The sequence below is a fragment of the Lampris incognitus genome, chromosome 4, assembly GCF_029633865.1.
Source record: "Lampris incognitus isolate fLamInc1 chromosome 4, fLamInc1.hap2, whole genome shotgun sequence".
NCBI lineage: Eukaryota > Metazoa > Chordata > Actinopteri > Lampriformes > Lampridae > Lampris > Lampris incognitus.
This window is the reverse complement of record NC_079214.1, coordinates 34,387,998-34,411,595: the sequence shown is the minus strand read 5'-3', so window position 1 is coordinate 34,411,595 and position 23,598 is coordinate 34,387,998. Positions and strand designations below refer to the sequence as shown.

Sequence of the window (23,598 nt, the reverse complement as noted above, 5' to 3'; positions counted from 1 at the left end):
TTGGCAACAGTTCCTTATCGTTGGTATTCCACCCATCAAATGAGATGTCACCCATGTATGCAGTATCACATCTAAAAGGAATTTTGACTCCAAATACAATAACATGTTTATGGATTTTTATGGCTCATTTTAATGTCTGTGTTCAGAGTTCCACAGAACTGCCCAAGGTCATACAACCTGATGACCTCTGACCCTGATGGGGACCAAGTCCGGTGCAGATATGGAACTGCCCAAGCGACAGAGTGCAACAGGTGCAGCCAACCAAATGGTTTTCAGTTGGATCAGGTTGGTTGAAATAACATCTTTTTTTTAAACTGTTATCCAGCAGCAACTAAACTTCAGTGGCAATAACAAAATACATCAGCAACCAATTTAAAGGTGCTATATGCAATATTTTGGCTTGACTGGATAATATGACTCATGAACATCAGACGGGTGATACTGATTGAAACAAAACAAACAACCCGTAGACACACACACACACACACACACACACACACACACACACACACACACACACACACACACACACACACACACGGAGCGCCGGGTTTCACTCACCACCAAGGTTTTATTAACACAAACTGATGTTTGTGTTAATGAAGCCACTGTTAAGTGTCCAAAAGGTTGTTTAGTTCCAGCCACATTGCAATAGATAGAAATAGTTGTCAGATACACTTCTAACAAAAAAATTAGAGAAATGAGCCAATTCAATGTTTTTGAGGGAGGAAAATGAGCACACAAAAAAATCAGCTGTTTTTTCTGGATTATAAACATTCCACACAAAATTAACTTTACATACCAAGAGAGATGTGGGAACCTCAGAAATAGGTACTGGAGCAAATTAAGCAATGGTGATAATATTACAATAGCACGTTTTCTTAACAGTTATGTTGAGAATTAAGCAGTACTTGATTTCAATACTTACAAAAGCACTTATTTTAAGCAAAATCCTTCCGTTTCTAACAAGAGCCAGAAAAACCACCTCAGCTCCCTTTCACTTTAACAGTTTGAAATTAAATGAAGTATCGTTGCCTCCAGTTTGAGGCAGCTTGCACTCTGATCAGCAGAGCGGTGGATAATTTTTGGCCTAACAATACTTTTTCACAATTCTTCACCAAGTTCAATGAATAATCAAATACAATTCATTTAAAATTCTTGGTCATTCATTATGTCCTTAAATTTCAGAAAAGGCCAAGCACCCTGTTTCAAATATTTTACATTGTTTACAGATCTGGAGTATACTGCAGTGTTGCATAAAACAGACAAGATAATCTTTCTAATTCACATTCAGGATAACAAGATATTGATTGTTGCTGCTATGACCCTAGGACTCCTGGGCCCTTAATGCAAAGCAAATAAGCATTTGTTGTTCAAACATTTACATTCATGGCCATTTCTTTCTCTGCAATAAATGTTCTTGTGCAATAAAATTTCTGACAGTAAAGTTTTTGGTTATTTTTTTCTGAAGTAGGCTTAGTTTCAATGCAGTTAGCTACTTTTTTGAAGTAGCTTTAGTTTAGTTACCTACTTTTCTCTTAATGACATCTTTGCTGTAGCTTAACTAGTTCCAGGGGAGAGTGATTTGTAACTTAGTTAACTACATTTTGGGAGTAGCTTCCCCAACACTATTAACAACAAATTTAAGTAATTTCCTCAACTATCTACTAAATCTTCACATTCTTAGGGATCTTGTACTTTGCGCTATGGCAACAACTCACGCACTGGCACCTATGGATTAGAGTTGGTGGTGGAGGATTTCCCTGAAAGCCCCATCACCCTGGTCTACATGGATGGATCTAAATCCACAAGATTTCCACTGACTGCAAGAAGGGGCAAGCGTTCCCTATATGGCACAACGATAGCCTACCCGTGGTGGTGGTACAGTCCTACCACCATGCCACCAGCAGCAACTGCAAACCCATATCACACCACTCCACAACCAACTCCAGTCAGATCTTGGTGGTGGTGGCATACTTTAACAGCTACTCCACCCTCAACTATGACAACCACACCTCTACCAACTACAACCAGAACCCCGTACTGGTGGTGGTGGCATACTACAACAACAACAACTACTCCCCCCTCAACAACAACAACCACAACTCCACCAACTACAATCCCATATTGGTGGTGGCATACTACAACAACAACTACTCCACCCTCAACAACTACAACCACACCTCGACCAACTACAATCCCATATTGGTGGTGGCATACTACAACAACAACTACTCCACCCTCAACAACAACAACCACAACTCGACCAACTACAACCCCATATTGGTGGTGGTGGTTGCATACTACAACAACAACAACAACTACTCCACCCACAACAACAACAACCACATCTCTACCAACTACAACCACAACCCCGTGGTGGTATACTACAACAACCACTCCACCCCCAACAACTACAACCACAGCTACAACCACTATATCAACTCCCTGGTGGTGGCAGCAGCATAGCACAACTACCCACAGGCTCACTACAACCACCAGAGGCACCCGTAGCACCACAGGACACCCTCATGCTGCCACACCTCTCAGTAAACTTCCATTGCATTTCTCTTTTTCTGGTAAGTCAGCCAATGTATTCCTGTTCTTTTGTGCTTGTGTGTGTGTATCTATCTATCTTTCTACCTATCTTTCTACCTATCTATCTATCTATCTATCTATCTATCTATCTATCTATCTATCTATCTATCTATCTATCTATCTATCTATCTATCTATCTAGTATATATATATATTTGTGTATGTGTGTGTGTGTGTGCGCGCGCGCAACTAATGATGGAGAAAAATAGATGGATAGTAAATCAGAAACCATAGATCAGATAACACTGTATATGGATTTTTTTATTTTTTTGTATACTGGCAATCCTGTAGATGCTATATTTTGTATGAATTTCGTGCTCCTTTTCCATTGCCAATGTATCTTTTATGCTTTGTCACATTAGCTGCACGGCTGTGGAGGGTTTGCACTTAGCCATTAAAACCAATCTTTATTTAAACTGCAGTGGATCCACCTGCTCCATCTTGCCATGAAGGAGAGTTCCTGCCTCGATTTTTGCCCCCAACACCCAGACATGGAGAACAGCTCCATGCTGAAGTCAACAAAGAGATGCAAATCAGAATCAAAGCACAGGCTACACGAGCAACGTAAGGGAAAATGAAAATGAAATAGTGTATTGGTGAAATAGTATTGGAAAAAAATATGCCAGTCATTTAAACAAGCAACATTAAACATCGGTAAGTAAAATGAGATTGCTGGGAATGGGGTGTGTATGGTTTATTTTTACACAGGCTAGATAATGTCATCATGAGTGGACCCTTGAACATCAGCAAGCAAAAGACCACACGGGATGAGTTTATCATCAAATGGACCCCTGTCCCAGATGACCTGGGGGAGCGTTTCCCCGTTTGCTTTGCTGTTGAATCATTAGTTAGGTGAGATTTCTAATAAATTACATTATGAGACCTGTTAATGAAGCCACTAAATGGATTTTATTAGAGGTACATTCAACTTTATTATGCTTTATTTTGCGGGAACAGTATGCCCAGTCCATCTCCGATCTATCACCACCCCAACCATTTACAGCATCTCATGCAGAGCAAGTTTTTTTTCCTTTCTCGATTGTGTCTCGCAAGATACTTTTCTTAGTACCAACAATTACTTATCTGAGTTAATTACTTATCTGAAGTGCTAAACTAACCCTCATAATATAGAAATCTGCTTATTACCACTATATCAATATGCGGAATCATCTCAAACAGGAGCTATCCCAGGGCAAGAGATAAATCATTAAATGTGGTGACTGGATACTGTTCCCCAGTTTATTCAATATTTATTGAAATGTAAATCAAGCAGGAATAGAATATGCCTATAAAATGATTTATTACAGAGTTATAATTCAAAGGCTGACTTCTTTACCAGCAGCATCAGAAAAATTAAAAGCCCAAATGCATATTTTTTTTAAATATCAGTGAATTATATCAAATCTTTAAACTGTTTGTTGCAGTTGTAACTATCCTTTGTTGTTGTATTTAGCACTGACAAACAATTGCACTGTCACAATGTGTGACAGTGAATTCCTTGGTAAAAAAGTTAGACATTGAAGACATAGATAATCTTTGCGTATGATTTTCAGGACTCGTGTCTATCAGTCTGAGATGCGATGTGTGGTGGTGAGCGTTGGGCGGGGGCAGGGTGAGTCTTGCGGTTATTATAATATCTTTGGTTTGCAAATACATTATACACTGAACAAGCTATTACCCTACTAAATTTTGAATTTTCAATGTATAAACAAATAAGCAGAAGGATCGCTGTGTGAGGGTTGCCGCAGGACCAAAAAGACTCTGAACCAACACAGTGAAATACTAAATTTCCATTAGATATTTGATTCATACTGATTGGAAAACATCCACCTAACACACACTATAGGAAAGAGTCTGCAGTATAGATCCAGTTAGTGACTAACAACCTTTGGTCGATTAGCATTTCACGAGTTAACAGTCACTGAGGAACCAAATCAAAAGATAACAGCTATTATAGAACCAAGAAGAACAAGCAATTGACTTTTTAGTAGGGAATTGTTGTGGTAGCTAAAATGGCCGTAATGTGGAACCAAATACTGTCAAAATGGTCTTCCAAAATAGAGACCCTATGCTTCGATAAGACTGACAATCTCAAATCTCCTATTCCAGTTAAAGCTAATGTGATCTGCTATGAGACTTCAATGAGAGTAGAGGTGGCAAAGTCCTCACTGGAGGGTCTTAGTGCAGATCACCTACGACTCAGTGATCCCAGCAACACAGCCTGCAGCTTCCGGAGTCACTCCAACACAACTCACGTGGTTGCCGTCATCCCTCTCAATGCTTGCGGTACTCAGATTGAGGTAAAGGACTTTAAACTGGATCGAGCGTGGTGCTGTTTGATTACCACCTGTACACATTTTGACAATCATCAGGTTTTTTAAAATAATGCTGCACCAATCAACATTTCCTCAGTTGTTTAAGTCATTTATTTGATCTGATTTTAAGCAACAGTGCCGCTGACTAGACTTCATATTCCACAGGAAGATAACGAAAACCTCATCTTCAAGAATGAGATCACCACTTTCGACAACCCCAATGACATTATCACGAGGAAACACCTATTGGAGGTGGAATTCTACTGCCAGTACCCTAAGCGGGGTAATGTGAGCACGGGTTTCACTGCACACAGGAACAATGTCACAGTCAAGGAGAGGGGCTTTGGTACTTTCACTTACCAGCTTGAATTCTACCACAGCAACCGCTTCAGAACAGTGATTGATCCCAACTCATACCCACTCGAGTTTGACATAGGGGATGAGATTTACATGGAGATCGAGGCCACCTCTTCAGTCAACAACACTGAGCTGTTTGTGGAGTCCTGCAGAGCTGCACCTTATGATAATCCAAACTACCGGCCAACCTATTCCATCATTGAAAATGGGTAAGTGCGCTTCCTAGAGGCAACAGAGGAAAGGACAAGACTAGAAAGCCATAGTTCATACTCTTTTCCCTAGTATGTATGAACATATGTGTATACATATGTGGCTTGTTTGTTTACACATTCACTATCATTTGTTCTTAAAATTTTGACTGTTTTGGGTGTTTAAAAATCAATTTCTCTATTCCAACCAGTGTAATCAATAAGCACAATAATTTTTTTTCATCTGTTTGTTGTGATAGAGGAAAATCCCAGCCCAATTCCCTATAGTTTTATCTCATGCAATGCATGGAGTTACTGTACAATTGTTGATGTTTTTACTGTTTCTTTCGGTTGTATTTTTTCTCTAATCAGGTGTGCAGTGGACAAGACTGTGGAAATCTATTCACCAAGACACAATAACCATTTCATGTTTGGAATGGAGGCCTTCAAATTCATTGGGCTGCATGACCAAGTAAAAAGGGAACAAATAATCTAGAGTAGCACTTATTGCTTTATAAGATGTAAAATACTATGTAGGTCTTGTGACATTCTACATATTTGAATGGCAAACCACATCACAGATTTTCAGAAAACAAAATCAGAAATCAAGTTGTTTTATTGCCATGTGCATGACATACACTAGGACTTTAGCTCAGCATTGTTGGTACAGAGAATAAGATAAAATAAAACTAAGGTAAAATAAGCATGTGAAAAAATATATGTACAAAAGCATATATATATTTAAATAAATAAACAAATATACATACATACATACATACATACACACCCACACACACACACACACACACACACACACACACACACACACTCACACACACACACACACACACATATATATATATATATATATATATAAAACAGATCTAGAAAAAATAAAAAAAGGAAAAGAATAAGTCTTGTCAGTGGGGGTCAGTGGGGTCTGTTGATTAGTCCAACTGCAACAGGGAAGAAACTGTTCTTATGGCATGAGGTTTTGGTCCTAATGGACCTTAGCCTCCTGCCAGAGGGCAGAGTCTCAAAAGGGTGGTGGTGTCCATGGTGGGAGGAGTCTGCAACGATCTTCCCTGCCCGCCTTAATGTCCTGGAGAGATGGGAGGCAGCAGCCAATCAACTTCTCCACCGAGTGAAGGATGCACTGTTTCATATCTAATCTTCATAATGTATCTTATTTTCTGTAAGGTTTAATATCTTGTATGTATTTTTTGGTACTGATATCAGGTTTGGTTTGGATGGATTGTGTGGTCAAAGAGTACAGACTTGCATGGAGAAGCAAGTGGACCAGAGGGTGACTTCTGCATGGAGTATGATTACATTTCTGCTCCTCACCAGCTGAAAGTGTCTATTAATGACAGCTTATCCAATTGTCTTCAGGTGTACATTAGCTGTGCAATCATCCTATGTGAAGCTGGGAACCCCAACACCAGATGTTCCCGGGGATGCATCAACTCCACTTCACCTCTCAGTCACAGGCATATTTCGAAAAGAGAAGCTGTCATCCAAACCTCATCGCACTTTATTTCCCAGGGTCCTCTGCGCTTGAGAAGAGCGTCTGAGAGCACAGGTAATGCTGAACCACTTCTTACATTGATGATTAATTAAACAACAATAACTGTGTTGTATACAGGCTCTTGCAAGTTATTTGGGAGGTCTCTGAAACCTCTATGACAAAGCCATTGTTGGTTCAAACTGTGTTTTTCTTTCTTCCAGTAACCAGCATCAACCTTAACCTGGTGTTCATTGTGGGATGTCTTCTAGCAGCTGTTGCCATGGTCTGTGGGGTGGTCATCAGCAAAGGAAAAATGTCCAGAGTCAGTTATCAACGTTTGCCAAATTTTGAAACTTAAACAGCAATGTGTAGCTGTATCTAAAGTTTGTTGTGCGTTAGCTTTGAAAATCATGCACAGTATTGATTATTTTCTATGTGGCAGGGGCTCTGGTGTCTAAAGCAAGGCTTTTAAAATGCTTATCAAATCATAGGTGCTTTTGAAATATGATATTGGCTAAGAAGATAAACAATTATTTTCACATTTTTGGCAAGAGAGTTTTTTATTTAGTGATGGTCCGTACAGCTGGCCCTCTCATAAACCTGAAGGATTATCAATCAAAATGGGATAAAAACAGCTAAAAGTAAATGGTGTATTTGCTACTGGAAGGAAAGAGGTTGCTCAAAACAGCATGACTGCTGGATGCTGTTTTGCTACAGTCATTGAATACATCATAGTGGAGTCTTCGGTAAAGTTCAAAACTGCCTTTTAACAATAAAGTTATTCACTGCAAGAGTTGTTTCATTCTTACATTCAAAATCCTCAATGTGGTTCTCTCTCTGGCAGCATGGTGGCCCAGTGGTTAGCACTGTTGCCTCACAGCCAGAAGGACCTGGGTTCAAACCCCAGGCTGTCCTAGGTCCTTTCTGTGTGGCATTTGCATGTTCTCCCCGTGTCTGCGTGGTTTTCCTCTGGGTGCTCCGGCTTCCGCCCACTATCAAAAAGACATGCATGTTAGGGTTAATACTCCTGTCTGTGTACCTGACCTAGGCAATGGAAAGAAGAACTGGAGTTGGTCCCCGGGCACTTCAGCTGCCCACTGCTCCTACACAATAGCATGGGTTAAATTTCAGAGAACAAATTCATTGTAAGAACACAATTCGTTGTAAGAATACAATGACAAAATAAAGTGGCTTTCCTTCTTTTTTTCACTTGGTTTTCAACAATTTACTATATGCTTTTATGTTACTACTGCAATTTTTCAGTATGGAGGAATTTAATTATTTCAGATGATGAGTGGTGGTTCTGGAGGGGAAGAAAGGAGGACTAAAAACTAAAAGTATGACATAATTGTTTTGTTTTGTAAGGTGCGTGTGTAGCAGATTTGGAATGGCAAATGACCAATGACAGGCAACTTTTTCAGGAATCTGCCCATTTAATTTTGATCTACAGAGACAACAAAATGGGCAGAAACAGTTGGCTGGATATTTGACTATCTTTTAACACATAGAACCAATAAGCAACATTAACAACCACGGCACAACAACAGCAAACTCACATCATTCTGTTATTACAATTGATTTAGGCTACACTAGCAACCAAAACTACCTGCATGGCGGCAGCGCTACTACTAAAAAATATTAAAGAGGCCATATCATGCTTTTTGAGTTTTCCCCCTTCCTTTAGTGTATTATACAGCTGGGAGATGCATGTAAAATCTCTGCAGTTACAAGGCCCAAAGTCCATGCCAAAAGGAGTTATTCTCTCTGAGAGAAAACACTGCCTGAAACAACTCATTTGGAGTCCAGTGTATTCTTCCGTTACTTACTTACGTCACAGTGTAACACATTTTCATAATGCCTGTCTAGCGGCTAGTTTGGCCCGCCCTCAAACAAAGTTAGGTTGAGCAGAGGCCAGGAAGAGTTTCGTTAGTGTGCATCGCAATGTCTAGAAGATACTGTTTCTTTCGGTGCAAAGGCATATTCCCTTTGTACGGACTTCCAAAGGAAGATGGAATGAATAATAATAATAAACGACTAGACTAGCTTGGCCTAGCTTGGACTAGCTTGGTCTAGTCAGAAAGGCATGAACTGATGAAGCCTCTTGGATGAGAGGTGAAACATCTTCACAGATATATACCAAGTCCAGTTGCACTCGATTCAATTCTTTTGGATAAACATCACCTCCTCATCACCTCTGTTCCCTTCACTAACATGCCCATTGAAGTCCACTCCAATGACCACTCTCTCCTCCTTGGCTACACTCTCCACCACTTCATCCAGCTCACTCCAGAATTCTTCTTTCTTTTCCATCTCACACCCAACTTGCGGGGCATATGTGCTGATAACATTCATCAACACACCTTCGATTTCCAGCTTCATACTCATCACTCTGTCTGACACTCTCTTCACCTCCAGCGCACTCTTGACATACTTTTTCTTCAGCATTACTCCTACCCCATTTTTCCTCCCATTCACACCATGGTAGAAGAGCTGGAACCCATTTATTTTAGGTTTTGTTATTTTGTTATTTTTGATTTTGATATACTATATTAATCCCTGTGGGGAAATTCCTTTCTGCATTTAATCCATCCTAGATGTGTAGTTAGGAGCAGTGGGCAGCCACTGTGCAGCCCCCGGGGACCAACTCCAGTTCGTCTTGCCATGCCTTGGTCAGGGGCACAGACAGGAGTATTAACCCGAACATGCATGTCTTTTTGATGGTGGGGGAAACCGGAGAACCCAGAGGAAACCCACCACAGACACGGGAAGAACATGGAAACTCCACACAGAGGATAACCTGGGATGACCCCCAAGGTTCGACAACACTGGGGTTCGAACCTAGGACCTTCTTGCTGTGAGGTGGCAGTGCTAACCACTGGGCCACTGTGCCACCAATATTCTGTATTTTCTTGAAGAAATAAAGTAATGCTGAGAATTTGCTGTAATTATAATACAACCCTAATTAAACATTTCAAGTTGTATAAAATAATGCATGTACCCAGAGGCGATACTACCATATATGCAGGTAATGCAGCTGCATTGGGGCCCACAAGAGTTTAGGGCCCGTACGCACAGACCCCTCTTTATCTCGCTACTATCATATCAAAGCTCCTCAGAACCGAGTCTATAGTCAGTATGCAGTATGTTCAAAACTGTTCAAAGTGTGCCCATGCGCAATTATGGACATGAGTACTACTACATAGCAAAATCTACACAGTAGAGTTTGCTAGCTGGCGAAGTGTCAAGACGTCACACAGTGAAAAGCACGGCGAGTGTAACTATGATGTAAGTAGGAATTATTTATTAATTATCTGACTAATAATCAACCTACACACTTGCGTTGCCTGTGCGCAGAAATGAATAATATTGCCAATGTCACCAATAATGTTTTCATCTATGTCAAGTGCACTGTCACCGATCTGTTATGGTGCTTCCACACCAGATTTTGTTAATTAGGCTAGTCTATCACTATCTTGGCCTTGCTATTAAGACTCCTCTATAGCACGGAGGTCTCTTAGTAATCATTTCTTTTAGGCATCAACTGTGCAGTGCATTTCACTGTTGCTGGTCATGTTAAAGTTGTGCGCTTTCCCTTCTCTCATCCAATTTGCCCTCAAGGATGAATAAAGTATTTCTGATTTTGATTCACTACTTACATTATGTTATGTTACGTCTGATTGTGATGGGCAGGCCAGGGCCTGCTTTGACCATCTTGCATTTGGGCCTGGTGCTGACTTGTTATGCCTGTACATGTACCTATAGTTTGTGTTGTACCTAGAATGAAACCTAAAATGAAAAATCCCATTCTCTCGAGTCGGATTTTATGGATTTGCAGACTTTAAAGACATTTCTGGGACCATACAAGTAAACAAGTCGACAAGGGCTCTCTAAACTAATTTAAACAGCCATGTGGAAATTGGAATATGACTATGTACTAAATGATCATAAAAGAGGAATAGACTTTAAAAAAAAAACCCCGAGTTTTTCTAAGTAAGCGATCAGTGAATATTTAGGTTACCAATTTAATTAGCCCAATATTGGACTATTAGACTGTTGAACAGAGGGTGTTACGCGTCAGGAAGGACTCAAATGCAGAATCAGAGACCAAAGGCAGCAGTAAGTAAAGACCAGCAACTTTACTGAAGGGATTAGGCAGTTCACAACACAGTTTGTTCCAATGTTCAAAACCAAAGAGGCAGCGGTACAGAATCAAGAGGCAGAATACGAGGTCATTTACAGGCACGAGTCAAAACCAGGCGGGAGAGATGCGAAAACTGGCAGGGGCACAATGGAAGATCTGGCAAACAACAAGGGTGAGATAACTGGTATAAATACTAGAGAGACTAATTGGGAAACAGGCAACAGGTGTGTGGCAGAACTTGCAGGCTGAAAGGCGATTGGCAGACAAGTGGTGCAGAGGTGTGCAGGGGTTTGTAGAAGGAGTTTAGGAGGGAAGAGTTGACAGCAGATGACTGGTGAGCAGACAGGTGTGTGGAGTTATGGTTCGTGTGCAGGGCAGGGACACAGCTGGGGAGAGAACAAGGAGGAACTGGAGGCTCTGGCTGAGTACATGACAACAAGAGGGATTAGGGATTTATGTTCTAGATGTACTGGAAGCTAAAAACTCTTCAAAATTTGATTTTTGATTGTGATCACACAAACAAACATGATACAAAAAACTGAGAAAGCACCACCAATATAGCACTATTAGCAATAGCATTGCCATTACATTATATCCCTAATGAGGAACTTTTAAAACAGTAGCCAACATATATTGAAGAGATAATATAACTCTGAATATAACTCTGCCTGTGCATTGTGGACCTTGGTCACAATTATGATTAGGTCACCATACACCATACACTTGTTTTGGAGCTGCCCTGAAATTTATTTTATGTAAAGAATTTGCCCAGTATATTTGTTGTAACATTTCTGTTCAATTTTCATTACTATACAAAGATGTGCTGTTTGGTTTTTATGATGTCTACAGTTCAGAACAAAAACAGCATTATATTATAAATCTTTTTTTATCTTGGCAAAATTTCACATTCACGAAAGTAAATTTACAACATGAAAACACTCCACAAACTCCAAAGCCTTAAAAACTCTCAGTATGTGTAGTTGGCTTGCTATTAATTGACTTGCTATTGGCTGAACTTCTGAACCTTTTTTTCCTTGTATAATCTATTCACCTCTTAACCTTTGGCATATACATATATATGTGTGTGTGTGTGTGTGTGTTTATTACTGTTCAGGTTTGCAATAAATAATAAAAAAACAACTTTTGAATAAACCACGCTCAATTTCCCAAACCACGCCCAACTTCCGTGTGACGAATGCCCCAACAACTGCGTTCACATGGAAACCGCGCACGCGAGTACCACGAAAAATTAAGCCTTACCAACAATGACGCTGACATTAAAAGGCCTCTCCGATAATACAAGATAAGGTAAGAATTTATTTTCACTTCTTACTTTCTACTTCTACTTCACTTCTTACTATTTTTTTATCATGCTAGCAAACCACTTACAGCATAGTGTATTAAATATCAAAATAAGAAGTAGCTACTGCGTTATGTATTACCAACGTCTGTTCGCAATTTGTCGTGAAAAACAAATACGCAGGATCAACGTTAACATGAGTAACATAAACTTGTAGATACAAACGTTAACTGGCTAACAAACGTTTTGACATCCTGGAAAGGCAAGCAAGTATGTAGGCTATTACGTACAATAGTGCTACAAATTTTATGAACCCCTTTAGAGATTTCTTAAGAAAAACTAATGAGATCGGATCTTCATTCAAGTAATCACACAACAGTTGGGAGGAATTCTGCCCCATTTCTCATACAGAGGTCCTTCAGATCTGTAATTTTGGGTGGGGGGTCTTGCGTGACCCTCCTGCTTCATGTTTTGCCACCGACTACATATCATTTTGATTAATGCCCTATCTCAAAGGGGTTCACAAACTTACTAGCACCACCACTACTATTCCTACTACTACTACCACTACGACTGCTACTACTACTGCTACTTTCGGCTGCTCCCGTTAGGGGTCGCCACAGTGGATCATCTATTTCCATCGCTTCCTGTCCTCTGCATCTTCCTCTGTCACACGATCCAACTGCATGTCCTCCCTCACCACATCCATAAACCTCCTCTTTGGCCTTCCTCTTTTCCTCTCCCCTGGCAGCTCCATATTCAGCATCCTTCTCCCAATATACCTATTGTATTTAGAAATCACGTTAGGACACAGCGCTGTCGCTCGACACAACCGCTACGTTGCATTCTTTATTTAGACTGACACAGCATCACAGGCAGATCCGATCAAACAACCCAGAGCCCGCAGGCATCACCAATCGATCCCAGCACAATAGAGCAGCACCAAATCAAATGCAGCACTGTCGATGTGTGCAGACATAACATTCCCCCCCCCCCCCCGGCAGGATTTCAAACATGAAAGGTTGACACAAAGTCCTCTAGGTGGCCAGGGCGTAAACGTGTGCAAACAGGTCGCGGGGCGGCCTGAGGCTGGGCAGGCCGAGGTGGGGAGGGAGAAGGCAGGGGAAGCTGAGGCCCAGGAATGTATGGGGCCCGTGTAGGAGCTGCATGAAGCCCCGGGGCGTCTCGCCATGCTGAGGGAATGGCTATGGTTGTGTCACCAGCTGTGTGTGGCGGAGCTGACACCTTCCGTAGATGACTGGAGTGCCACCGAGTGCCATCGCTGAGGAGGTAAGTGGCTGGGCCCAGCTGACGGGTGACTTGGAGAGGAGAGGACCAGTATGAAGCCATTTTATTGTCCCTGTGGGGCCTGCGGACCCTGACCCAGTCACAGACACATTGATGTCTGGCACCCTGGTTCGTTTTGACTGGTCAAACCGTTGCTTCATCCGCATCTGCTGACGAGTGACTGAGGCTCTGACCCCAGAGGGAGGTGCCTGGGGTGTGGAGGGGCAGAGCCTGTCAAGGGGCATGCACAGTTCCCGGCCTAGCATGAGAGAGGCTGGGGAGACGCCTGTGGTCGAGTGCTGTGTGGCCCGATAGTGCAGCAGAGTGTGACGGATGGCCTGCGTGAAAGAGCACCCTTGGGCCATGTGTGCTTTGAGGCCGTTCTTCAGTGACTGGTGAAAACGTTCAACGCCGCCATTGGCCTGGGGGTGGTAGTACGCAGTGCGTATATGACGGATGCCCTTGCTTTCGAGATAAGCAATGAACTCAGCAGAGACCAGCTGAGGGCCGTTGTCAGTGGTGATGGTCTTTGGGAGGCCCCAGCAAGAGAAAAGAGAGTCCAGGAAGTCGATGATGATCTGTGAGGTCACAGTGCCGGAAGTGGTGAGTTCAGGCCATTTTGAGTGGAGATCGTAGGCGACCACCATGAAGTGTTGGTGGTGGGGAACTCCATGGATCTCACCACAAATGTCCAACTGCAGGTGTTCCCAGGGCTGAGAGGGCCAGGCGAGAGGTCGCAGGGATGGGGGAGCCTGGTGGCCAGTCTTGCCACTCACAAGGCAGGCAGAACAGTCCTTCGCCAGAGCCTCAATATCTCTTGTCTATCCCCGGCCACCACACCAGGTCTCGGCAGCGCTGTTTCAGTTTCACAATGCCCAGGTGGCCTTCATGCGCCATATTCAAAACACGTGCACGGAGAGCAGCTGGGACCACTGTGCAAAACCCACGTGCCACGCAGGTGTCGTTCCAGCAGGAGAGCTCCTGTCTGACTTGGGCGAATGCAGCCAGCTCCTCTGGGACCTTGTGAGGCCAGCCATTCTGGATGTAGGTGCGGAGCTGGGAGAGGACAGGGTCCTGTTCGGAGGCTGCCCTCAGCTTCTGCAGAGAGACAGTGGCCTGAAGGGGTGTGTGCAGCATTTGGACAATGTCCTTTTCCACTCAGTCAGTGTCCGTCTGTGGAGCTGGGGTGGAGACAGAGCGAGAGAGCAGGTCGGCGACAACATTGTCTCTGCCTGGGGTGAACTGCAGGCTGAAGTTGTACTGGCGGAGGCGGTCAGACCAGCGGTGCAACCTCAGGGGTTTGTGGCCTGTCCCAGATGTGGACAGCAGCGCTGTCAGGGCCTGGTGATCTGTCCTGAGGGTGAAGGAGCGGCCATAGAGGTAGAGGTGCCACCTTTCACAAGCCCAGATACAGGCTAACGCCTCACGCTCACCCACGGAGTACCGCTGCTCGGTCAGGTTGAGGGCACGGGAGGCGAAGGCGATGGGCTTCTCCACACCATTCTGGGTTTGAGACAGCACAGCCCCTATCGCTGTGGCTGATGCGTCACAGGTCACAAAGGTGGAGCTGGAGATGTCGAAGTGAGCCAACACTGGTGGTGAAGTCAGTTGAGTCTTGAGATCACGCACAGCGTCACTGCATGCCTTTGACCACACCCATGGCTCGTCCTTACGCAGCAGCTGGCGCAGGGGGGCTGTGGTCGCAGAGTACTGGGGAAGAAACCTCAGGTAGTAACTTGTCATACCCAGGAAGGAGGCGACCTGGGCGGCCGAGCTAGGCTCAGGGATGGCCTGAATGGCGTCCACGTTGGATTGTAGTGGAGTTACACCGCTCGCTGACAGCCGGAACCCCACGAAGTCGATGGCTGGCACAGAGAGGACACATTTCTCAGCATTGAGAGTTAGCTTGTGCTTGGACAGGGCTGCGAAGACCATGTTGAGGCGCTTGTTGTGGATTTCACTGGTGGGCCCGTGTACCACTATATCGTCCAGATAAATGGCCACGCCCAGTATGCCAGCCAGCACGGAGACCATGATTTTCTGGAAGCAGCTAGTCACCATACCCACAGAGGACAGCTGAGGGTGCGGACAGTGGCAGTGAACCGAAAAATTGACTGTAGGTATCAACATTCAGGAGAGACACACCTGCACCGGTGTCCAACAGCAGGGGTATGCACACATCATTAATGTTGACTGTGCATGATTTGAATGACACTGGCCCAGAGCTCACCTTGTGAATGACGGCGGTTGAAGACTGGGGGGTGTGGCCCTCTGACCCAGCCGGGGAAGATCGACAGACGTTGGCAAAGTGATGTTGCTTACCGCAGCTACGGCATGTCTGGCCACGGGCAGGGCAGTTCTGAGCCCTTGAAACATGAGACCGAGATCCACAGTTACCACAGGACTGTTGAGGGCGGGGCCGAGAACGCCGTCGTTGCAGTTGCAAGACGTCCCCAGTGGAGTCGGCGCCCGCCTCGCTCTGGCTGGGTTGCGTCCCGAGGGGCAGCCGTGAGTAGAGGGAGCAGTCGTTGGCAGCTTGACTGGAGGTGGCCACTTGCTGTGTATTTAGCATAGCAGCACACTCAGCTGCTCCCTCAACCTGTAGTGCGATGGCAATTGCTCTGGACAGCAGCAGATCGTCTTTTTCCAGCAGGAGAGTCTCACGCACCTTTGCGTTGTTGGTGTGTTCGATTAGCTGGTCGCGAACCATCTCGTCCTGAAGCACGCCAAACTTGCATGAGCTAGCTAGCCCTCGCAAATTAGCTACATACTGCTGCACAGACTCACCAGGCAGTTGGTGTCGCTGACGGAATATAAATCGCCGAAGGAGGGCACTCTGTGGAGCAGCGAAATGGGTGCTCATAAGTCCCACAGCTTCGTCAAAGTTTGTGACGTTCCCCAGAGTCCCGAGCACACGATGACCCTCTGCTCCCAAGCAGCGTAGCAACAGAGCCGTCTTCCTAGCCTGGCTCACGTCGTCGAGCCCTGAGGCGATGATGTAATTTTCAAAACTATGTAGCCAGCGAGTCCATGGTACCGGAGGCTCGCCAGGTAATGCCAGGAAGGGGGCAGGTGGTGGGAGAGAGATATCAGCCATCCTCGTCGCCAATATTGTATTTAGAAATCACGTCAGGACACAGCGCTGTCTTTCGACACAACCGCTACGTTGCATTCTTTATTTAGACTGACACAGCATCACAGGCAGACCCGATCAAACAACCCAGAGCCCGCAGGCATCACCAATCGATCCCAGCACAATAGAACAGCACCAAATCAAATGCAGCACTGTCGATGTGTGCAGACATAACAATACCCAGCATCTCTCTTCCACACATGTCCAAGCCATCTCAATCTTGCCTCTCTTGCTTTGTCTCCAAACCGTCCAACCTGAGCCTCCCTGGTGAGTTCATTTCAGTGTTTACGATTTTTCGATAAACTAACTTCCCTAGAGCAATCCGAGAGTCTGTAAGGTATTGATGTGTGGAAATCAGTTGTATAGCACATCGAAACCATGTATAACCATTGACAGAAATCAGGCAAATGTAAACAGAGTCAGATTGTCATATGGGATGGATTGAGTGACAGGCCTGAGCCTGAGCCGAGGCAGTGTGTGGGTAGCATTGGGATAAACTAGACAAGAGCCCCGATACAGAACTGATACTGCACTGGCTAAACCTTGAAACAGGTAGGCCTATTATTTCCCTGATATTATTGCTCATTATCATTCACTAGTTGTCACGTATCAGGAAAGAACCCAAAAGCAGACGGGACAACCAGGTAAGGGAAGAATCAAGTCTTTATTGAAGTAACCGATCTCAGGGGTAGAGCAGGAGTTGGCTCGGTGGCAGGTAGGCAGGCAGGCAGAAGTCGATGAAAGGCGACGTTCCAGCGAAGACTGGTCCACGGTGGAGGCTTTTTAAGGGTGCTGATCGCTTTGATGTCAAGGGAGAGTGGCTGACTGCTTTGATGGCCAGCTGGTGTACCAGGGTGAAGGGGGGGGTCAGCAGGTGTCAAGGGCGATCGTTTGATATCAAGGGCGAGAGGCTGTGACAGTACCCCCCCTCCGAGGGGCGCCACTGGGCGACCTACCAGACCCGTAAGGGTACGTCCTGTGGAAGTCCCGGATGAGGTTCGCGTCCAGGACCAGGCGACAAGGGACCCAACACCTCTCCTCCGGGCCATATCCCTCCCAGTCCATGAGATACTGCAGGCCGCGACCGCGGCGACGAGAGTCCAGGAGACGACGAACGGTGTAAGCCGGATGATCGTTGATCATACGAGGAGGTGGGGGCGGGGGGGCCGGAGAAACTAGAGGGCTGGTAGAGACAGGTTTGAGGCAGGACACATGGAAAGAAGGGTGAACCCGGAGAGTGCGAGGCAGCTTCAGACGGACCACATGGGGTTAATGACTTTGACAATGGGAAAGGGACCAATATACCTGGGGGACAGTTTTTTAGCGTCCGATTTCAAGGGTAGATCCTTGGTAGAGAGCCATACCTGGTCACCGGGGGAGTAGTCCGGAGCAGGGGTGCGATGACGATCCGCCAAGCGCTGGTAATGGCCGGAGGTCCTGAGCAGTGCAGCACGGGCTCGCCGCCAGGTCCGACAGCACCGACGGACATGGGCCTGGACAGACGGAACCGGAATGTCTACCTCTTGAGAAGGAAAAAGGGGAGGCTGATAGCCGTAAAGGCATTGAAAAGGGGACAACCCAGTAGCAGACACCAGACAGTGGAGAACAGTCTCCAATGCCTGGTTGGCCCTCTCGGCCTGGCCGTTGGTCTGAGGATGGAACCCCGATGACAGGCTGACGGTGGCACCGATGGCAGAGCAGAAAGCCTTCCAGACAGCAGAAGTGAACTGGGGGCCACAGTCAGACACTATATCACGGGGAAGACCGTGGACCCGGAAAACCTCCCTGACCAGCAGATCCACAGTCTCTCGGGCCGAAGGCAGTTTAGACAAGGGCAAAAAGTGAGCAAATTTACTGAAGCGATCAACAACAGTCAGTACAACGGTGTTACCGTCGGAGGCGGGCAGACCAGAGACGAAATCCAAGGACAGATGCGACCAGGAACGGTGTGGAACAGGCAGGGGGCGCAGCGGACCGGCACTGGCCCAAGTGGAGGGCTTATTCTGGGCACAAACAGGACAGTCAGAAACAAAAGACCCAGTATCCTCCGTCATGGAAGGCCACCAGAACCGCCTACGGAGGAAGGCTAGGGTACGGGTTACTCCAGGATGGCAGGTGAGTTTGGAAGAGTGAGTCCACTGCAACACACTAGATTTAACAGCATCTGGAAAAAACAAGCGCCCGGAGGGACCGTTACCTGGGTCAGGCTGAGTCTGTTGTGCTGCCATGACCTCCCTTTCAATGTTCCAGGTGACCGCCGCAGCCGCAACCACACAGGTAGAGGGAACGATGGTGTCAGGTTGGAGCTTGGGCTCAGACTCCTCCCCCTGCACATGAGACAGAGCATCGGGCTTGGCATTCCTGGAGCCAGGGCTTGACACCTGACAGGGGATAGACTGAGGCAGAGCAGACTGAGGCATATGGCATGACAGACGGGACTCCAACTTGAAATTCTGGCCGATGACCAATCAATATGGGGACTATGCTTAACCAGCCAGGGATGACCAAGTATAATGGGAACAAATGGAGAATTGAAAACGAAAAAACTTAACTCCTCTTGATGGTTCCCCGACAACAGGAGGCGCACAGGCTCGGTCTTAGAGGTTATCCGGGCCAGGAGACGTCCATCCAGGGCATTAGCTTCAAGAGGCTGGTCCAGACTCACAGTGGCAAGACCTAACTGCTTCACAACACTTGCATCCAAAAGGCTTTCATCAGCTCCAGAGTCAACTAAAGCCAAAAGTTTAGTGGACTGACCTTTAAAACTGATGGTAGCTTGCAACTGGGTACGTGGACAAGGAGACAGAGGGCAGACAGTTGGGCTCACGAGGATCCTTCCCCTCCCTCGTGAGCCTGCTAGTCTGGACGGATGGTGAGGGCAGGAGCCGAGAAAGTGACCAGGCTGACCACAATACAAGCAGCTGTTCTCAGTGATGCGGCGTTGACGCTCCTCCGGGTTGAGCCGGAAGTGGCCGAGTTGCATCGGCTCCGAAGCTGGGGAAGAGTCACGCCTCGGGCTTTCTCGGAGGACGCCAGCTTCAGTCGAGCGAGCTCGGCCCCCAGAGTTTGGAAGTGTGGCCCGTGGTAAGTTGTTGTGACCAGGAAAGCGGCGCGTCCTCTCTCGCCTCCGCTCCCGGAGACGGTTGTCTCTGTCATGTCTGTCAGACGGTTGTCTGTCATTAACCAGAGCCTGGAAGACGGCGGGGGCATTGGTGAGCCCGAAAAGCATCACCAAATACTCAAAGTGGCCGAGATGGGTGTTGAACGGCGTTTTCCACTCGTCGCCCTCCCTGATGCGCACGAGATGGTAGGCACTGTGGAGGTCCAGTTTGGTGAAGATGGTAGCGTGGGAGAGAGGCTCAAAGGTAGAGCTCATGAGGGGTAACGGGTATTTACTCTTGACAGTGATGTCAATCTATGCAGGGTCGGCGATCTCTGCCCTTCTTCATGAAGAAGAACCCCGCTGCCACCAGGGATGAGGAAGGGCGGATGATACCTGAAGCCAGGGACTTCATGATTTAGTCCTGCATAGCCTGCTTCTCGGGGAGGGAGAGGTTGTATAACCGCCCAGAGGGAAGAGCGGCCCCAGGGAGGAGTTCAATGGCGCAATCATAGGCTGATGTGGAGGAAGGGAGAGGGCGCGTTCCTTACTGAACCCGCTGGCCAGGTCATGGTAGATGGAGGGGACTCCACTGAGGTCAGGGGGGAGAAGGCTCGGGCTTGGGACCACTGGACAGGGAGGGAGCTGATCGCAGGCAGTTGGCGTGCCATGCAACACTCCACCCCAGGATCCTACCAGTAGCCCAGCAGACCTGGGGGTTATGTCTCTCGAGCCAGGGTCTACTTAACACGAGGGGCTGTGGGAGCGTGTAATACAAGGAGCAGGGTCGCCTTGACATGATTGCCGGAGAGAGTGATGGAGATAGAGTCAGTTCTGTGAGTGGTAGCCCTGAGGGAGTGGCCATCCAAGGCCTGAGCAGTGAGGGGTGTGTCCAGGGGAACGAGAGGGATACCAGCCTGCCAGACCAAATGGGCATCGATGAAACACTCGTCCGCCCCAGCGTCCAGGAGAGCGTTGACAGTGAGAGTTTGTTGGTGCCATGAGAGGAGAGTAGAGAAGAGCCTGTTGTAAGTAGGCCTGTTCTGGGGGAGTGTCGTCAGGCTTACTAGGGCTCCCCTAGCTAGTAAGCCCTGTCTTTTTGGGAGCGTAGGACAACTCCGGATGTAGTGCTCAGACTGTCCACAGTACAACCAGAGGCGGTCCCGGAACCACTGGTCGTGCTCTTCGAGGGAGAGACGTGACCGGCCCACCTGCATGGGCTCCTCCTCAGCCCTGGACACAGAGGGGACAGGAGGCAGCACGGGGAGACTACGGGATGTATTAGGAGAGCATTCACGGGAAAAAGGGGAATAAGGGCTGCTACTGGACCTACCTAACATGGGGGCTGACTTGTGAGGAGGGACGGAGGAACACTGACCAAGCTCACTACGCCACTCATGCAGGCGCTGATCCATCATAAGAGTCAGATCGACTAAGGCATTATAGGAATCGGGTCTATCGGCCATAATCCCGTCTTCACTGACTCACTAAGCCCTCGCCTACACATGCTCAGAAGCGCCTTATCCCCCCACCCACTATCAGCGGCGAGAATACGGAATTCAACAGTGTAGTCAGCCACTGAACAAGAACCCTGTTGGATACTACGGAGGTGTGTGGCGGCATCCTGGCCATCTACAGAGTGATCAAATACATACTTAAATTCCCTGTGGAAAGCTACATAGTCAGTAGCTAGCACACTATTCTGGTCTACCGCAGTGGTGGGCCATTTAAGAGCCCTACCAGACAACAGTGATGTAATACCTTGGCTCCCTCTGATCTGAATTGACTAGGCTGGTGAGAAAATGCTAACTCACACTGAATAGACCCATGACATAAGTCGAAATCTCCCTTGAAAGATTTAGGACTAGCTAGATGGGTTCCCTGCAATCTGGAGCTGCCGGAGAACTGGGGGCTACAGGGAGTACGTCAACTAACTGGGGGTCATGATCAATAGCAGGAGCTATGGGGGAGGTGCCACCTGGCGGGGACTGGAGGGCAGGGGCGGGAGCTTGAGCCGAGGTGTTGATGTTGAGGGAGGCTACAGCTCTGTCCAGCTGGTTGAGCCTCGCTGTAACCTGAGCAAAGGCTGTCTCGAGCTGAGCTGTTAGGCCGGTCAGGATAGTTTCATGTTGCTGGACCGTTGTGATGATAGCGGGGACCTTGGGTCTCGCTGAACCGTCTGAACTGCCAAGTTCCATCTTGGCCAGAACGTACTGTTATGGCAACAACCGAAGCAGAACCAAGAGAGGCAGTTCAGAGGCAGCGAATCTTTAGCCGCCGGGAGGGTGGACTTATTAACAAAATTAAACAAGGAAAAACAAGAATAGTGTATTGTGTATGGTGTGTTGGTCGTCTTGTTTGGGAATATGTGTCTAAACTATGTGTGATGACAAGCGGGTTGTGTATAATGAGTGACACACATGTCACTCATTATAAGGAGAAGGCCACGACCATCCTTCTCAATGCTGGGGAATTCGATAGTACTCCAGAAACTGCTCGCTCCAAGACCACCTTCAAGTCCAAGTCATATTGTCCCTTTTGTGACAACAAAGAACACTTCTTGAATGCCTGTGATGACTTCAAGAAGTTAACCACCAGCCAGGTTGTGAAGTAGATCCAAAAGGGGAAATGGTGCTGGAAGTGTGGCCGCAACCACTCCACTAAAGCATGTACTCTGAAGCACCCGTGCAAGACATGAAAAGAGCAGCACCTTACCATTCTGCAATGACTACATCCAGCAGGGTGAAACCAAAGTCCGCGTGGTCACTACACCACCCATCAAGGTCTTGCTCGACCAGCCCAACCGTCCGCAACAAGTGATGTTAAAGGCTGCCAAGGTCATCTTGAGTAATGGGGACCAAGCCTTGGAGACCTACGCTGTGTTGGACGACAGCTCTGAACGAAGTATTGTGCTCCCTCAAGCTGTGCAGTGCTTGAACCTTCCCAGACAGCCAGAGACTCTCTGTCTACAGACAGTCCAGCAGAATGTCGAACAGCTCCAGGGCAGCTCCGTCTTCTTTGATGTTTCTCTGCTGTGCACACCTTCCCAGAATTATCGGATCCACCAGGCCTTCATCCACCAAAGGCCTCATCCTGGCCAAACACTCCTACCCCATGGCTGCACTACAGAAATGCTACAAGCACCTCTATGGCCTGCCCTTACTGCCAGTTGGCCACGCCCAGCCGCTGCTTCTGATTGGTTCAGATATGCCACACCTCCTGATCCCAGTACAGCCCTTACATGCAGGCCCGCCAGGTGGTCCTGTCGGCATCTGCACCCGACTAGGTTGGTCACTCCAGGGTCCTACGAGCCTTGCCCAGACTAGGTCTTCTTCACTGTGCCTGCGCATCTCCACTTTCTCCCCTGCCACCGAGCTCTTCAGGAATGTTGAGCGCCTCTGGCAAGTCGACACTCTTCCTTACACCAGTAAGAAGGAAGCCACCCGCTCCAAGCAGGACCAGCAAACCATGGCCATGCTTCAAACATCCACCACCAGAGTCAAGGCCAATGGAAGCCAGCACTACGCTACCCCGCTGCTTTGGCGAGCAAACGCTACGCCGCTTCATGCTCCAAAGGAAGCTGTACTGCAGTGCCTCCGCAGCATTGAGAGAAGACTTGCCAAGGGCCCTAGGTGGGCAGAGGTCTACTGTAATGAGATACGGAAATTGGAGA

General features: G+C 46.9%; 1 protein-coding gene across 1 annotated transcript; it reads left to right on the top strand.

Annotated features, from left to right (window-relative positions):
- The first annotated feature begins 185 nt into the window (after positions 1–185).
- LOC130111721 (uncharacterized) lies at positions 186–7,755 on the top strand. Its single transcript, XM_056278988.1, has 10 exons — positions 186–285; positions 1,688–2,579; positions 3,020–3,161; positions 3,306–3,449; positions 4,151–4,209; positions 4,707–4,897; positions 5,078–5,478; positions 5,830–5,929; positions 6,850–7,039; positions 7,186–7,755. Exons 2-10 carry the CDS (start codon positions 1,790–1,792, stop codon positions 7,320–7,322), a joined length of 2,154 nt encoding a protein of 717 aa, XP_056134963.1. The 5' UTR covers positions 186–285; positions 1,688–1,789; the 3' UTR covers positions 7,323–7,755.
- The last annotated feature ends 15,843 nt before the right edge of the window (positions 7,756–23,598 follow it).

Bases quoted from the DNA above. Each gene is read 5' to 3' on its own strand.
- LOC130111721 (XM_056278988.1), top strand. From the start codon at position 1,790: ATGGATGGATCTAAATCCACAAGATTTCCACTGACTGCAAGAAGGGGC. The intron at 2,580-3,019 runs GTAAGTCAGCCA...TTTAAACTGCAG, and splicing joins ATTGCATTTCTCTTTTTCTG to TGGATCCACCTGCTCCATCT. The intron at 4,210-4,706 runs GTGAGTCTTGCG...CTCCTATTCCAG, and splicing joins GAGCGTTGGGCGGGGGCAGG to TTAAAGCTAATGTGATCTGC.